This window comes from Balaenoptera musculus, chromosome 8 (genome assembly GCF_009873245.2).
Source record: "Balaenoptera musculus isolate JJ_BM4_2016_0621 chromosome 8, mBalMus1.pri.v3, whole genome shotgun sequence".
Classification (NCBI taxonomy): domain Eukaryota; kingdom Metazoa; phylum Chordata; class Mammalia; order Artiodactyla; family Balaenopteridae; genus Balaenoptera; species Balaenoptera musculus.
In genome coordinates, this window is record NC_045792.1 from 27761957 (window position 1) to 27776967 (window position 15011).

The window sequence follows — 15011 nt, forward strand, 5'->3', positions numbered from 1 at the left end:
TGCACTCAATTTCCTTCCATCTTCCCCTCAGGCAATTAGTGATTTGATTTCTATCACAATACATTTGTTTTTCCTATTTTAGAACTTCATATAATTGAAATCATAAGGTATATATCTATTGTATATGGGTTCCTTTGGTTATAATAAAAGCATAATGTTTTCATCCGTGTTTCTGCATGTATCAGTAATTTGTTACTTTTTTATTGTTGTATGCCAGTGCATGCATATAATACAGTTTGTTTATTCCAGCACCTATAATGGGCATTTGGGATATTTCCAGTTTTTAGCATCTTCATTTTTGTGGAAACAGTGGACCCATGCTATGCAGTGCCTCTCTGTTTAGCTTCCAGGGATCAATGGGATAATCAATTGATCATGTCCTTAGAGTTCTACATCCCCAAGCATACTGCCTAGCCATCCTTCTGTGGCTTGGATGCCATGTCAGCATGCTTCAGCTCAGTGCTATGTGGCCCTGGCTGGTGGAGAAACCCTCATGTGAAATCTTTAAGGTACTTGGGAAATAACAAACTAAACAAATAATTATAAAAATGGAAAGGAAAAAACATACATGTAATTTCTGCTTTCTTCCCTGCAACAAGTCTCCCTGTGGCAAGGAGCACAGGATTGTGCTGCAAACTTGATTGGATAATTAAGCAAAGTAGTAAAGATTAAAAAAATACCCTGAGAAAACCCTTAGATTAAAATCTACACGTGAATTTTTTAATTAAAATAAATTTAACACTTAGCCTAGAGTGCAGGGAGCAAAACTGGTGCCCACATGCAAAAGCAAGTTTATTTGTAATTGTACAGAGTTTTAAAACAATAGTAATAGAGCTATCAATATTTAATTTAGATAGTTCATGCATGTGTGAATGTACACACACACACACACACACAGAACATTTTAGTAACTCTGGATCTTTATTGTCTTAAGATAATAAGGTAATAATGCCCAAAGTGTTTTATTTTTTATTTTATTTTTAAGAAATTGTTAATTTAATTTTTATTTTATATTGGAGTATAGTTGATTTACAATGTTCTGTTAGATTCAGGTGTACAGCAAAGTGATTCAGTTATACATATACATATATCCATTCTTTTTCAGCTTCTTTTCCCATATAGGTTATTACAGAATACTGAGTAGAGTTTTCCACGGACAGTAAGTCCTTGTTGATTATCTATTTTATATATAGTAGTATGTATATGTTAATCCCAAACTCCTAATTTATCCCTACCTCTCACGGGTTTCCCTTTGGTAACCATAAGTTTGTTTTCAAAGTCTGTGAGTCTGTTTGTGTTTTGGAAATAAGTTCACTTTATCATTTTTTTAGATTCCACATATAAGTGATATCATATGATATTTGTCTTTGTCTGATTTACTTAACTTAGTATGATAATATCTAGGTCCATCCATGTTGCTGCAAATGGCATTATTTCATTCTTTTGCATGGCTGAGTAATATTCCATTCTATGTATGTACCATATCTTCTTTATCCATTCCTCTGTTGATGGACATTTAGGTTGCGTCCATGCCTTGGCTGTTGTAAATAGTGCTGCAATGAACTCTGAGGTGCATGTATCTTTTCAAATTATGGTTTTTTCCAGATATATGTCCAGGAGTGGGATTGCTGGATCATATGGTAGTTTTTTTTTTAGTTTTTTAAGGAACCCCCATACTGTTCTTCATACTGGTTGTACCAATTTACATTCCCCAAAGGTATTTTCAGTAAGTAAATTGATAAACATGAAGGCCTAATATCTGCATTTTTTTACTAGCCCATTTTTCATCAAATATATCAAATATATGTAAAATAAATTGGCCACATTGAGTTTATTTCTAGGCTAATTAATTGTGCATGTGTTTACAAAAAGCAATGACTTCTTGTGCCTTCCCGGACTCCTCTATTTTCAGTATTAATGAGTCTTCCAACATTCATAACCTGCTTCCCTAATTAATTTCTCCTCCATAGCACTTACCACATCTAATATTCTGAATATCCTAGTTACACATATTGGGTTTCATGTTTGTCTTTTCATTTTGAATGTGAGGCCATGGGGGCTAGGGAACCATTGTTTGTTTTGGCTAAACCCTGGCACCTAGAACTGTGTCTGGTATGGAGTAGGTCATCCATATATATTTGCTAAATGAATGAATAAATGAGATGTTCAAAAAATAAAAGGAAAATCTGCAGATAATTAACCTTGCCTATTTTTCTAGTGTAAAATATTTATATTATAAATAATAACACCACTTATTGTGTGTTTATCATGTGTCAAGAAATGTTCTATGCAGTTTCTGCATTTTCACCTACTTAATGTTCAAAACTGTGTATGTATGTACTATTAATGAAAGCATTTTACAGATAGAGGAAACGAAGCATAGAAAAGTTCTATACCTTGCCCAAGAACAGATAGTTAAAGTGTTAAGTCCAACAGTCTGAGTCTGGAGCCTGTGCTTTTATCTCTGCATTGCCCCTCAAAAGAGAGCCACTTGAAATAGAAGAGTGTTAGATTTGATTCTGGTGAGAAATGTTTCCTTCCTAAAAATAGAAAATGTAGGAAGTTCTTTCAGTAGAACTTTTAGGAAGTACCCTTCCTAAAAGCTTCACAGGGACACACAGCCCAGAGTCATGGGGTGGGACCATGGATCACAGTGTTTCAGCTTCTCCCAGTACTGTAGATTGAATGTCTGTGCCAGATTCACATGTTCAAAACCTAATGCCCAAGGTGATGGTATTAGGAGGTGGGACCTTTGGGTGTTGAATTGATCATGAGGGCAGAACCCTTGTAACAGAGATTCCCAGAGAGATACCTTGTCCTTTCTGCCATGTGAGGACAATGGTGAGAGGTTGGCAGTCTGCAACTCATAAAAGGAACTTCACCACAACTCAACCATGCTGGCACCCTGATCTTAGACCCCAGCCTCTGGAACTGGGAGGAATATATTTCTCTTGTTTATACAGTCTGTGGTATTTTGTTAGAGCAGCCTGAATGAATGAAGATACCAAAGAATGAGTTGTTCTTGCAGATCACACTTCATTATTATGTGAGTTTAATTGTATATATACTTTCTCACTCTTTTCTTATTCTGTAAGCCCCATTCCTTTCCTACCCTGACCTGAGTCAAGTTCTGGTGAAGGATACACTCCCTGATGTGGTCTAAGTTTCAGTAATCTGATAATTTCTTTGGAACAACAACAAAAAATGCATATATATGCATGTGCCGTGGGTATTTTGCAATGTGTACACGCCCTGCTGAAAAGGAAGGTGGAACATGCTTTCAGTTTCATACCACACACCAAGGCTAAGAGAGAAAAGCCATGGCCGGTGAGTTTCTTTCTTGAGAGAATAGTTTTGGAAGGGGCTGGCTTTTGCAGAAGCCATAATTAAGTTCTGTGAATGTTAGGTGAGCAGAACAGAGGGAGTGCAAAGAGAGAGAGGGGTGGGGGCAAAGGGAAGGAGAGAAGGGGCCCAGAGACCCCACAGTCTTTAAAAAGGGAAGACAAGGTTCAGAAAGGAACTGGGCTTTACTGGCTGGTATCCTTCTGTCATGCAATCTTAACTGAATTCTTAAATGTCATAGTCTGACAGAGGATGCAGAATTGACATTGAATGGGTACCAGCAGTTGTAGTCCCCAAAGGAAATGGACAATCACTATTTCATTATTTTATTATGTACAGTTGAATAAACATGAGGCATGTTATGATGATCCCTGGTTTTCAGGTACTAACTTGGAGGTAGCAAATCTCAGTCTTCAAGCCACTCAGTGAGCATATATGGGTAATACTGAGGGAAGAATAAGAGATATGGGTGTCCTCAGGATTACCACACTGTGTGGGGAGGGACATTTTATTGATTAAATCTAAAGGAGGCTATTCTCCGTTGCTGATATGAAAGGAAAATGAGACTGTTTCTGTGACTTGAGGCATCCTTGTGTTTCCAACAGACAAGGTCCTGAAGGAGAAGAGAAATCTGTTTGTCCATTCAGTGGGCATGGGTACAATAAATGGCTTGCTGGATGAACTATTAGAGAAAAGAGTGCTGAACCAGGCGGAGATGGAGAAAGTAAGAGATGAAAATGCTACAGTTATGGATAAGGCCCGAGCTTTGATAGACTCTGTTATTCCGAAAGGGTCCCAGGCATGCCAAATTTGCATCAGTCATATTAGAGAAGATGACTCCCTCCTTGCAGGAACACTGGGACTCTCCTCAGGTAAGAGTCAATGACTCAGACTGAAGTTCATGTAGGCCATGTTTCTTTATGCCTAACATCTGATTTCTTCATTGGTCGTGTTAGTTTGCAAACAACTTCCCTACCTCTGGCCTCAGGGCCCCATTTCTATATCAGTGGTCATTTTGCATCCCCTCTGTCTCTTTTCTTCTTTGTTCCTGTTCTTTTGGCCTTAGTGGCCTTCTTTTGATTAAAGCTCATTTCCTATCCTGAGTATGTCATAGCTCATTTGTTGAAGGTCATGAGAACAGTCTTGAAAAGCTTCATACTGTATCCTCTAGTCCTCCTAGCAAGGCACTATTGATTTATCTAGTTAGTTAGTTAAAATAGTTAAAGCCTAGAGGTCCCTAGGAACTTATGTAGTCATCAGACACAAAGGTTTAAGGTCTGTAATCAAATACTTTGTCCAACTTCTCTCCAAAATTTTGCTCTCCAGGTGGAATAAAATATATTTCAGGGATAGTGGAACACTCAGAGAATAATTTCAACTTTTACAGATAAGTAAGGATTTTAAGCAGACTCTTTTAGTTGCCCCCTTGCATTTTCTTTTGAATAAGATTGTGCACTAGCATGGCACTCTGCTGGGGACCATTCTCGGAGGCCCAGCCCCCTTACTCTCGTCTCCTGAGGGCCCAATACAGGTTCAGCCATCTCAGCTGCCACTTCTGTAGTTTCCTAGTTCCTCCATAAAAAAAAAGACAGGAGCTCTGATGCACTTACAGTTACTGGTTTCTTTTGTGCTTCTGGGAGTCATTCAGGGGAAGAAGATGTTATTTGAAAGCAAGAAGCCATTATTTTCCTAGGGACTGAGAGAAGCCTGTGTCCCTCTGAGTGACACAGCAAATGTTTTCTGTGTTGAATTTCTTTGTGTGTGTGTTTTTTTGTTTTTTTTTTTTTTGGATACATCTTTTACATTAACCCCTGCCTCAAGAATTAAAGACAATCAATCAATAACAGTAAGGGTCTAGAATATTTGTACAATAGCCAAAGTGTCTTCTTCCTTATCATATTTCTTTCAACTCATAGTCCTTGAACCCTAGAGGTACTTATACAACTCGTGATAACTAATTCCTGGAGTCTGCCTCCCTAGTTGTCATATGATGCCTCCTGTGTCAGGGTTGTCATGACTTGTTTCCTCCTCATCTATTTGCCAGTTGTTTCAGGGCGCTAGTATATGATAATTGGATGTAATATTTAAATGTACTGTAAAGGGAGAGACATAAAAAAACTTCTTAGCAGACACAATACGGCAATGACAAGGCCTCCTCCAGAAAATGTTCTTGAATTTATTGATGGTTAATTTAGTCCAGCAGTCTACATGGGGAACTGCAGCCTGCTGCCTTGGACTTGAAGTTTTGTGGGATGTCCTATGGCTCTCCTCCATTCACAACAGAGACATGAACCATATTTTGCCTATGGAAATCTTGTCTTCAATAGGTACTATGAGAGAAAAACTTGGAGTATTTTTCATTTGTTGGCTCATGCCAATTCTTAAGTTTCTGGAATAAGTTTCTCAGGTGTGTGTTGCTACATTGAGATCCTTATAAAACCTTAAATAAATTTAATTTCAATTCTTGTCCTTGAAATTGACAATCACAATGCATAGTGACCCCAGAGTAGATATGAATAGATTTGAGTGAGTAAGGCAAATGCAGATTACAGAGGCTGAGTGTCTAACACATTGGGGTAAGAATCTTCAGAGACTGTGGCTATTTTAATGTCCTTCATCTTTCCTCAGGTTCACAATCTGGAAATTATCTTAATACACAAGAATCCCAAGCAGTGGTTCCTCCTTTCCCAGGTAACGGTATTTTCAAGGCAATGACATTCTTTGAACCCCACTTTCCCTGACATTTACTACAGATTAATGGGATGAATCCAGGGTGAGGGGGGCTATGAGTAATTCTCACAGATTTATTCTATACCCTTTTCTCTTCTTAATCTATTCTGCTTTAGCAGGAGCTGTTCCTACAGCTTCACTATCATGTTTATACCAAAAAATTCTGAATCTGGATCTCAAATCCTGACTAACCACTTGAGTGCCACACTTCACTAAGTGTCTACTGAACATATGCACTCATATCTCCTGCAGACACATTTAATCTACATGGGCCCAGAGATAGCCTGTCATCCTTCCCCCACCTTGCTTCCCTTCCACTTTCCTCTATCTTGATTAATGGTGCCACCATCACCCAGTTATTCAAACCAGAAACCTGAAATTATCTTAGACTCTTTCTTCTTCCTCACTTCCAACATTCAAGCAGCAGCCAGATTTTATTGATTTCTCTCTCAAATTCAGATCTGTCCTTGCATTTCTATTTCTACAATTAGATTTCAGAGCCCCCATTGCTACAGTGTTCCATAATTCTCCAGTCATAACTCTCAATATATTTTTCTTGTAATTTTTTTTTAGTAAATACATCCTTTTCCCTCACAGGACTTTAAGCTTAATGAGGAAATTGAACATATCTGATTTATTTATAGATACCATCTAATAGAAGTTGGCCTGTAATGTGTATGAACATATATTTGTTAAGACTATTTCACTGAATAATGTGGCCAGAGTCACTGCTATTTGCTATGCCATTAGAAAATATTTAGCACATGCCAACTGTGTTACAGACCTTATTCTATAAACTATTTAGAAAGTAATGAACGAAACAAGCAAGGGTCTTGCTTTTATTGAACTTATACGAGTATATGAATAGTGAATGAATAGGCATTTAAGAAGCTCCACCATCAAATTAAAGCCAGCCATAAATTTAGGGATGGAAATGACACTACACATATCTGTATCAGTTAAGATGATATGGAATGTTATAACACAGACATATATTTATAATCGCTCAGATATGATAGAAATTTTTTCCCAAATCAGAAAAATTCTAAAATGGGCAATTTTCATCAGAAGGCAGCTTTCCTCCAAGTGTTAATTCAGATACCTAGGCCTCTTCCATCATATGGCTCTGATATCTGCAACATATGATGTCAGAATAACTGTGGTAATAACAGTTAAGTTAATGACATTGGAAAGAGTATGTGGGATCATTTGTGAGAGATTTTGCTAGGCTTGACCTGGATGAATTACACAGTATTTCAGCTTGCATCCCATTGTCTAGAACTTAGTTATATGGTCACACCAAGTCACTGGATTGGTTGGCAATATAGATCAGCTATGTGTCAGGGAAAAAAAGAATAAAGTGTCTTGTTGAACAGCTAGCCAGTCTCTGCCACAAAATTTAAATGAAAAACTTTTCATTCTACACAATATTGAAGGTAGCACAAGAAATACCTAGGTCCCAAATCACAAAGAAGTTCTTAAAAATATTTCATTTCTCTACCCTGAAAATGTTGGTCTCAGCTTTATTGAATCAAGGTCAATATGCATTAGATTTCTTATTAACAAACCTTATATTTGTCTGAATCCAGCCTCTTGCTTACCAAATAATCACTACTTTACTTGTTCTGGAACAGTATTTCATCCACAGTTGTGGGCAGATTTCATCACAAAGTGACCCTTTTCTCTTAAAATAAAAATACTCTTAATTTGGAAGAAATTTAGAGGTCACAGAAGCAAATATTTCAGCAAGTTTAGAAATTACTCTAGTGAATCAGATAAGGGTGCATATTTTCTTAGCTATTTCATGGGATGGGACACTCACTATATAACCAAATGCCATAAGAAAAATTAGTTCTAATAAAATCCAAATATTTATCTTTAATTTTGTCTACTGTTCTTCAGACTCCTTTATGAAGGAATACATTTCTTCCACATAATAATGATTTCTATAGTTTTCTCAGATATATCCATTCTAATTATCTCTTGCTTTCTCCACAGTCAACACACTTCATGCTACCTTGGCTTACCTGAATATACAACAGTTTCTTCAAATTCCTCTTCAAAATTGAATATGTTTCTTGTTTGAATAGTTTAGTTTCTAAAGAATCTTCCAAATATCAAGAAAACTTATTTCTATTTTGAAACAAAGATTATGTTAATTTCTTTAGAAAATACATCACATTATTCGATGATGTTGAACTTGTGATCAAAGAAACCCCCAAGGCTTTTTTCACATGAACCACTGTGAAAACTCTTCCTCATATATTTGTGCAATCAATGCTTAGTGCTATAAATCTCTCTAAGAGTACACCTTGATTTTAGTATTTATCATTCTATTTCATATTCATTCTAGTTCACGTATTCAGTATCTTCTCCTTCTCACTCTATGTACACACAGTAGAGAGATCTTAAAGGTTAGGACAAAAGCTCACTTTCTTTCTTTCTTAATTTTTTTCTCTCTTTCTTTCTTTCTTTCCTTCAAATCTCTAATGCCTACTATCATGCCTGTTAAGAAAATAAATAACTAAATAAATAGATACATAAACATATATTTTTTAAAAAAATCATTGAAATAGATTCATTAAGGTCTACCTCCATTATCCTAAGCTTTCAATTATTTGAAATACATTTATATCTTAACTATTTTATCTAACATATTGTTTTCTGAGAATTTTATCATGCATGGCCTTAAAAAACTCCCTTTCAATTATTTTAATGAAAAAGATTTGTGAAATGCTGATTCTAAGAGATGAAGGGATATGATAACTGTATCACACCACTGGAAATCTCTGGCTTGGAATATATTCCTTTAGCAGAGATGCATTTAATGATGCTAAGGACTAGTCCAGGATTGTCTTCCTAAAGATTAATTTCCTCCTCCGTGGCTTCACACACAGATGATTCTAGGAGGAGCACCAAATGGAACACTCAGGAATGCCATTATTCATAATGTTTCTTGTCTCTTGCAGCTCCTCAGGCAATGCAGGACAACCCAGTTAAGCTTGCATCTTCAGGGCCAGGAGGGAACCTCAAGCTTTGTCCCCTAGAAACAGCCCAAAGGATATGGAAAGAAAAGTCAGCAGAGGTGCTGTGCTCAGAACATAAGGATCCGGGTGAAATATACACTGGAGACCATTCTAAACTGCAGTGTTCTGCCTTAGAGCTAATTTCCTTGAGAGGTTCTGGAAAACCATTCTGCTCTTCCCTTACATAAAGGATTCCTATTCCTAGGTTTATGTAGAGATTTCCAAGTTTGGTCCAATCCTCTGAGTAAATAATTATAATAATAACAACAATAGTATCTATTTAATGCTTAATATGAATCAGACACTGTTCTAAGGAAGTTGCAAGTAATAACACCTTGAACCCTCAAAATAACCCATTTTAGAGATCAGGAAACTGAGACATGGATTGTTAACTATTTTGGCTAAACCAGTAAGTCAAGGAATAAATTTTAAAATTGAGTCATTATGACTCCAAGCCAGTTCATCTCACACAGCCCTACCTCTCAAAAGTAATTAAATCAAGTGCTCAGCTGCCATATGAGCATTTGCAAATTTCATTCCACTTCTATGGTAGGACTCATTCTCCCTCCCTGTTTTTATCTATGGTTCAAGAGATTAGGTTTCTAGGTAGGACTAAGGGAGGAGAAGCTGTCTTATACCCTCAAGATGAATATTTAATTAGAGAGAACAAGACTGTTCATCCAACCTGCATTTCTTACAGATTTACCCAATAATGGAAAGGTCAATCCGCACACGTATTGCCCTCATTATTTGCAACACAGAGTTTGAAAATCTTCCCAGGAGAGATGGAGCTGATGTTGATATCAGAAACATGAAGATGCTACTAGAAGGTCTGGGGTACAGTGTGGATGTGAAAGAAAATCTCACCGCTTCGGTAAAGTCTGTCGTAATGTAGAGACAATGGTCATGCCCTTTATATTGCTAAAAAATGTTAGAAAGATTGGTTGTAGAACCAGAAACTTAATCTCTTGACAGTCTAAAATCTAAATTTGTTCTTGTAGGGTACTTCATGCTTCTAACTTAGAGTCTTTTAGCAAGAATCTGGTAAAACTTTTAACTGGGAAGTGTTCTATTAATTCAATAATGTCCACAGCCAAATAAATAAATAAATAAATAAATAAATAAATAAATAAATAAATAAATAAAGTCCCTTACATTCTATTAGAAATCCCTGAATGGCATCCCATAACACTTTCTTCACCTTTCTGTGAATTGAAACTTAAATTTTCTTTTTGTATTTCATTGATTTTCATATCATCCAGGAAATCCTTAATGTCTCTTTATTGGATTCCGAGGTGCCATGATAACCAATCACATAGTTCAAAATCAGTGGTATGTCTCTTCCAGGACATGACTATAGAGCTGAAGTCATTTGCTGCTCGCCCAGAGCACCGGACCTCTGATAGTACTTTTCTGGTGCTCATGTCTCATGGAATCCGGACTGGCGTTTGTGGGAAGAAATACTCTGAAGAAGTCCCAGATGTATTAAAAGTCAACACCATCTTTCAAATTTTGAACACCTGGAATTGCCCAAGTTTGAAAGACAAACCCAAGGTGATCATTATCCAGGCCTGCCGTGGTGGTGAGTACTGATGTCTGTTAGAACACAGACGCTGAGGTTTTGATCTCATCATCTGTATGTATCCAGTATTTTTCAGTTCCTTTGAGTCTACTCAAAAAAGGCTACAATCTTGTTTGGTGACAGTAGATGTTCTTTGACATTACAAACAAGATTGTAGCTTCTATGAATTGTATGACTGGTTGGAAGATATTTGTTCCATTTTCAACTGAGATACCACTTTTAATCTTAAGACTTCGATACTTGGTTGGGATACTTGGATGGGATATAGTCATTTGATGGTTAGGAGAGATAAGATAAGCCTCTTAAGATAAGAGTTGTTGAAAAGATAGTTTTTGAAAGGTATGTGTGTATCTGCATGTGAATTAAAGCTAATGACAAATAAATTAGTAAATATGGTTGAACAGATGTTTAGGGGAGAAAGGTCTCTTGACTACTGATAGTAACAAGGGACCAAATCTTGTCTTTCCAGAAAATCGAGGGGTGGTATGGCTAAAAGATTCAGTAGAAGCTTCTGGAAACTGTTCCTTATTGGCTCCAGAAGATTTTGAGGATGATGCCATTAAGAAAGCCCACGTAGAGAAGGATTTTATTGCTTTCTGCTCTTCAACACCAGGTAATGGGTATCTGTGTAAGACACATTTGTGGGCATTATCAATGCAGAAACTCACAACCATCCATTAGAGTGTGGATATCTGTGTTGAATTTTCATGAGACTCTTGAAGATTAACTCAAGCCGTCCTCTCAGTTACACCTTCAATTCCCCTTATCCATGGAGACCAAACAAATATATATATATTTTTACTAAATTAGTAACTAGTAAACTCCCATGGTGCAAAATATTTTCCTGGACTCTGAGAAATAAAAAGAAACTTATCTACAACTGAAGTAAATTAGAATCTGACTCCACATACAAAAAGGTCTACATGTTGGGATCACTCAACAGTTCAATTTGCCTAGACAAGTATTATAAAACTGTGGTATTTATAAAAGGGGTAGGGAGAAGGAGAAAAGCAGACAAAGAATATTGAGTCCCTAAGTTAAAGTTGTTTCAACCAGAAATATGGAGTTTATGAAACAGAAACAACCTGAATGATTGTAAGTCTAGGTTTTAGATTAAGAGTACTGCCAATTATATTTTCACTCTGTCATTTAGTACTCTGTATGTAGCTTCTCTGGGCTTTCTTTGAATTCCTCGCTAATATATGTGAATACAAATATCATTGTTGTAAGGATTAAATGAGATAATAAATATGAAATATTGAGCATGACAAAGTACACATTAATTGATGGCTACTATTAAAGATGTTTCTATGTTGTAACTTAATTCAAGGTTTTACCTTGAGTTACTTTCCATATAAAGGTTTAAATAAAAGTCATCCACTATGCTTTGGAATTTCTTGGACATTAACATTCTCTTGATTACTTCCAACCTTAAAGACTTGCCTCTGATCAAATAGTTTAATTTCCAGATTATTTTCTATAATAAGGTGCCATCTCTCAGGAGATAGCCTGCTTTTGCATTGTGTTGATCATAACTTTTTTTTTTTTTAAATCTTTATTGGAGTATAATTGCTTTACAATGGTGTGTTAGTTTCTGCTTTATAACAAAGTGAATCAGCTGTACATGTACATATATCCCCATATCTCCTCCCTCTTGCGTCTCCCTCCCACCCTCCCTATCCCACGCCTCTAGGTGGGCACAAAGCACGGAGCTGATCTCCCTGTGCCATGCAGCTGCTTCCCACTAGCTATCTATTCTACATTTGGTAGTGTATATATGTCCAGGCCACTCTCTCACTTCGTGTGTTGACTATATCTTGATGTAGAAATCAATTTTTTTTCAACAATTGAAAACAATGACACTAGGCAAAACCTCCACACATTTACAGTTTGCGTATTTTAGCAGACTTAATATTAGACATAACTATTTTTTTAAAATCCTTTCATCCCAGCCTTCCACAAGTGATTTACCTCTGGCAATTATAGGCTTTGTAGCCCCCTGTCTTCTTGTCATCCATCTTGGTGATTTCTGTCTCCTTTTCATTAACTTTCCTCACCCTCCTTTCCAGATGATTCATAGAAACTCCAGTTCAGTTGTCTCCAGTTTCCACAAGTAAACCTAGCTTCACATTCTCTGGTATTAATCCCAATTACATTGTACATAGTGCTCTTCTGAAGAAAAGTGACCATCCCCTACCTAATTTCACAAAGAACTTACAGAGATACCAGCCTGCAACTCTCTCCCACCTACTTCCTTTAACTGGAACCAGCTTAGTAAGACAGTTGTAGTTTTAGATAGGATATTAATCCATTACTATTTTACATTTTATTACCATGTTTATTGGCAAAAAGGTTTTTAAAGCATGTATCCATGTTAAATGCACAGCTATTGATACTTTTCTTATATATTCCTTTGCATAATTTTAAAATGGTTTCATAATTTCTATGTCCCTACTATTTTGTATAATTATTCTTTTCCAATGTCTTTTCCATAAGACTGTTTTTTCCTCCAATAGAATATGATCTTTCCCTCTTAAATTTTGTCTAGGTATGTACTTCTTTTCTGTTGGTACCATTTTCATATTTAGTTAATATTTTCTTTGTCTAAATACCTTATGATCAGTATCATTTGATTTTAATTAAGTTATAAAGTAGATAAACTGAAATATTATTAATATGATTACCTTGTATAGACTGGGTATTACATATCCTGTATTCTCCCAGATCCTTGTGATACATTACGTCTAATATGAAAATATATCTTTGTGGCAGAAATTATTACCCTACCCATTGCAGTCAAAGCCACTGCATTTCAGAACATATAATTAACTATCAAGTCACTAAGTTGTACTCCTGGAATCCACACTCAGGTATTTCTTTCTCAAAGCCCAGTCACTCCCCTCCACCCCATTCTTCCTTTCTCTCCTTGTCTACTAGACTTGTGTTTCCTTGAACTCAGAGACTGTGCTGCCCTAACATCTGTACCTTATATAGCATACTTCATATGACTTTAACAATTGTCAAGTATCAGTGAAAATATACACACTAAATGATGAATATATTCACTTAAAAATGACACACAGTCTGTAGGAAACAACATAAACTCAACAGCCTGCCTCAGCTGGAATAGAAATCCTAGGACTCCATTTTTGTGGCCAGGCAAGACCTTGCATGAAATTTGGAATGTGCTTTCTTCACAGATAATGTTTCTTGGCGACATCCCATATTGGGTTCTCTTTTTATTATTAAACTCATTGAAAATTTTCAAGAATATGCCTGGTTTTGTGACCTGGAAGAAATTTTCCGAAAGGTACGTGTTAGATACTCCTTACACTCTACTTCCCTGTTTGTTCTAATTGGAAACCTAGGGAGCAACTCTGGACATGTTTTTCTGCTAAAAACTGCTCTCCATTTCAAATGAGTTTTGAGGGTCTTTGGTGAGTCAGCCAACCTGGAAGCCAGTTCCAAGTTTTATAACTTAGAAACCCCCTAGAAAGCAATCAATTATTGTAACTCCCCTCTTTTCTGAATAGACAAATGAGTGGACTTTAATTTGCTTGTGTCCATATCTATTAGATTCAGTAGATTTTAGAAGCATGGTCATTCCATCCTTAGATATGTATATTGCTGATTTGTACAGAGGCACAAACTTTTTGTTTTTATCACTTATTTTGCTATACTTTTTGCAATTTTTTCAGCATAAGTGAAAATCCTTCTACTCAGGAAAAAAAAAAAATCTACAGACCTTCTTTTACTTTTAGGTTCGATTTTCATTTGAGCTGCCAGATGGTAAGGCACAGATGCCCACCGCTGAAAGAGTGACTTTGACAAGATGTTTCTACCTCTTTCCAGGATATTAAAAAAGTAAGTTGTACGGACAGATGTGTGTGTGTGGTAGGAGTGGGGCGAGGTTGGGGGAAGAGTCCTGAACTACATCCTGGTCAAGATCTCAAGGTCTAATATAATAAACGGTGGATAATGAAAGGATGCTTTTCTGTTGTTTAGTGCAGAGCACACTGCACTCCTCTCAAAGTTCTGCAGAGATAGGTGGCCCTTTCTCAAGGTTAGCTGATATAGATTGAGAGGTTGCCAGAGATGATGAAAGCTCAGTTTTAGATGTTCCTTCCCTCTACCTCAGCAGGGCAATATTTAGACATAAAATGGGCTCTTCCCTCTTATGAGTCTGTGTGACCCCTTGGTAGAGTGATTTTATAACTTGAATTTCTTTTAGCAGAATTCATTTTTTTCTTTTATTTCCTCTTCCTTTTCTGTAGGAAGCCAGGAGTTCTGCCACTCTATACATGTTTTGGGATCCTGTCAGCAGAAAAGAG

General features: G+C 36.6%; 1 protein-coding gene across 1 annotated transcript; it reads left to right on the top strand.

The window, feature by feature from the left end:
* The first annotated feature begins 3287 nt into the window (after window positions 1-3287).
* Window positions 3288-15011, top strand: CASP1 (caspase 1). The gene is made up of 10 exons (XM_036861180.1): window positions 3288-3327; window positions 3948-4214; window positions 5971-6033; window positions 9042-9157; window positions 9799-9972; window positions 10446-10680; window positions 11150-11293; window positions 13881-13990; window positions 14442-14544; window positions 14955-15011. Exons 1-9 carry the CDS (start codon window positions 3321-3323, stop codon window positions 14538-14540), a joined length of 1215 nt encoding a protein of 404 aa, XP_036717075.1. The 5' UTR covers window positions 3288-3320; the 3' UTR covers window positions 14541-14544; window positions 14955-15011.

What these genes read in the sequence shown, in the direction of transcription:
- CASP1 (XM_036861180.1), top strand. An exon ending in GGAAAGAAAAGTCAGCAGAG is followed by an intron (nt 9,158 to 9,798) that starts GTGCTGTGCTCA and finishes CATTTCTTACAG; the next exon opens with ATTTACCCAATAATGGAAAG. An exon ending in AAGAAAATCTCACCGCTTCG is followed by an intron (nt 9,973 to 10,445) that starts GTAAAGTCTGTC and finishes TGTCTCTTCCAG; the next exon opens with GACATGACTATAGAGCTGAA.